The sequence below is a fragment of the Sinocyclocheilus grahami genome, unplaced genomic scaffold (assembly GCF_001515645.1).
Source record: "Sinocyclocheilus grahami isolate Dianchi unplaced genomic scaffold, SAMN03320097.WGS_v1.1 scaffold9384.1, whole genome shotgun sequence".
Classification (NCBI taxonomy): Eukaryota; Metazoa; Chordata; class Actinopteri; order Cypriniformes; family Cyprinidae; genus Sinocyclocheilus; species Sinocyclocheilus grahami.
This window is the reverse complement of record NW_015512583.1, coordinates 4,629-7,229: the sequence shown is the minus strand read 5'-3', so window position 1 is coordinate 7,229 and position 2,601 is coordinate 4,629. Positions and strand designations below refer to the sequence as shown.

The 2,601-nt window shown below is 37.0% G+C and overlaps 1 protein-coding gene across 1 annotated transcript; it reads left to right on the top strand.

The window, feature by feature from the left end:
* Nucleotides 1–1,146: 1,146 nt before the first annotated feature.
* On the top strand, nt 1,147–2,194 carry LOC107578233 (leukotriene B4 receptor 1-like). The gene has a single exon (XM_016264206.1). It carries the CDS (start codon nt 1,157–1,159, stop codon nt 2,192–2,194), a length of 1,038 nt encoding a protein of 345 aa, XP_016119692.1. The 5' UTR covers nt 1,147–1,156.
* Nucleotides 2,195–2,601: the final 407 nt, after the last annotated feature.

Sequence of the window (2,601 nt, the reverse complement as noted above, 5' to 3'; positions counted from 1 at the left end):
GACAGAATTTTCATTTTTGGGTGAACTATCCCTTTAAGTAGACTTAACAATGAACATAGAATGAATAAACATTTATTAAATATTTCATATTTAATTTCATATTTTATACAGCTTGTTAAGAAGGTTATTTAGAAATCTATAATTTATCCCTAAACTATGTAAATTATAGTCCAATACAAAAGATGTTAATTTACTACTCCGCTGCCAGAATGCAACATTAAATTTAGTACATCAATCAAATAATTCATATTAGTATTTGTAATATTTTAAGGGAAGACACTACAGGCAAAACCACTGTTAGTTTCGGGCACTGGGACATTTTGAGTGAATTTTGCTTCCATAAGACGTCTTCTTTCAGACTAGTGGTAAGTTTTTATTATTATTACACTTTATCTGTTTGCCATCTGCAGATTTCGATTACAATACATATCATATCTTCAAAGGCTGTTTTCTCAAAATGATTTTTTCGCCTTCAATGGGTCAGAAATCTCAACTTCATCTGTGCTGATAGCCTTGTGGCCATTTGTCTGATTTATTTAATGTTTCATTAAAACAAATAATTATAAGGTTTTAATTATAAGGCAGGCACCAGACACATACTTAATTATGACCTAAAGCCCTAATTTATATCAAAACAAACAGAAGAGAACTTTGCAATTCAGATGATTGGCATTTAACCTGTCCTTAACAAGACCGCAAATTACACTATAAGAATGATACATTCTATATTTTTTCTGATTATTTTAGCATGTAAATCCTTCACATTTATTCACAGAAACTTCTAGTGTCACCTCAGGAGGGTGGTGCTCATGTGTGACAGTGACTCGTTTAGTGTATTTAACTGACTTGTGTAACATCACTCTCCGGATTCCCCCTTTTTGCTATTGGTTTTAGTTTCAAGTAAGTAGAAAGCTAAGGATTCTCACTCTATATACCGTTTACTGTTTCATTCAATTTCAGTTTTAGAAAACCAAAAGTACAGCACAATAATGAAACAATGAATTACTGGACTATATGGGTATATGATTTGTCTCCACCTTTTTCTGTCATATGAATAACAGACAGTGGAAGTGTTGCTTTGTAAGCTGTAAGAATAAGGAACTGAAAAGCAGTGTGTTTCAGTCAGAACTCAGACTCACTAAAAACAGAGACAAAAATGAACAGCTCCTTTCACAGTGACAATGATTCGTTACCGGACAGCTGGTCATCTGGAGGGAACATTGCAGCCTGTGTGATCCTGGGGGTGTGTTTCCTGGTGGGCACACCTGGGAACCTGCTGGTGGTGTGGACCATCTTGAAACATGTGAAGCAGCGTTCACATACGGTGCTTCTCATCCTCCACCTGGCAGCCGCAGATCTTCTGGTGCTGGTCACTCTGCCGTTGTGGATCTACTCGCTGGCCCGTTCCTGGGTGTTTGGAGAGGCTGCCTGCAAAGCCATGGTGTACATCATCAATGCCTGTATGTACAGCAGCGTCTTCATCATCACCGTCATGAGCGTGGAGCGCTTCCTAGCTATCAGATACCCCTTAAAGATGCTGTATTGGCAAAATAGGATGTCTATGTCCATAATACTGGCAGTGACCTGGATCCTGTCATTCATTTTGGGGATTCCAGTCATCCTAACCCAGTATATCGATGAAGATGATGATGGAGTGAAACATTGCTTCTACCGGGAGTACAAATCTATATCCATTGAAGTCTTTTGTATGTGTTTGGAGACTCTGCTTGGCTTCGTTATTCCATTTCTCACACTTGCGATCTGCTACTGTCAGGTTGCCGTACAGCTCCGAAAGGTACGCTTTAGGACCAAGAAAACGGCCTTTCTCATTTGTGGAGTGGTCGTGGCCTTCATTGTGTGTTGGTTACCTCACCACATCCTCAATGTCGTAGGGATGGTGGCTCTTCTAGTAGGACGATCAGATGAATGGTCTCATATCCCAAATAGTGTTGTCTTCATTTCTGGAGCTCTGGCATTTATCAGTAGCTCAGTAAACCCTGTGCTGTATGCGTTTGCTGCTAAAAACTTACATGGAAGTCTGAAGAAGTCTGGGATAGTGAAGCTGTTTCAGGACTTAACAACACAAACACAGCAAGGCTTCTTACAGGATTCTGGACTGCAGGATGGAAAGATCCTTGAAGAGCCCAATGGTGGTGAACAAGAGGGATCTCACAGATCTCTGAGTAACTGTTAAGACTTATTAGACATTTTGAAATTTTCTTAATGGTCAACTTTATTTAAATGGAATAATATTTCTTCTTCTTGTTGTTTTTAACTTGTTTAAATGCCATAATATTTATGTTTGTTAATAGTCAAAATTGTTTAAATGCCACAATATTCATCTGTTTTTTATGGTCAAAATTGTTGAAATATCAAACTTTTGTGGTCAAAATTTGAAATGACATAACATTTAGATTTTTAATTGATGACACTTGTTTAAATGTCATAATACTTAATACAGAGTTGTACATTGATTTAAAAATAAATAAATAAATAAAAACCTAAAATATTCAGCTTGAGCATTTGGGCTTTAAAAATGTTTCTCTGCCCCATTATTGTATATCTGAAGGGCCTTAAAAACATATATATTTATTACACGTC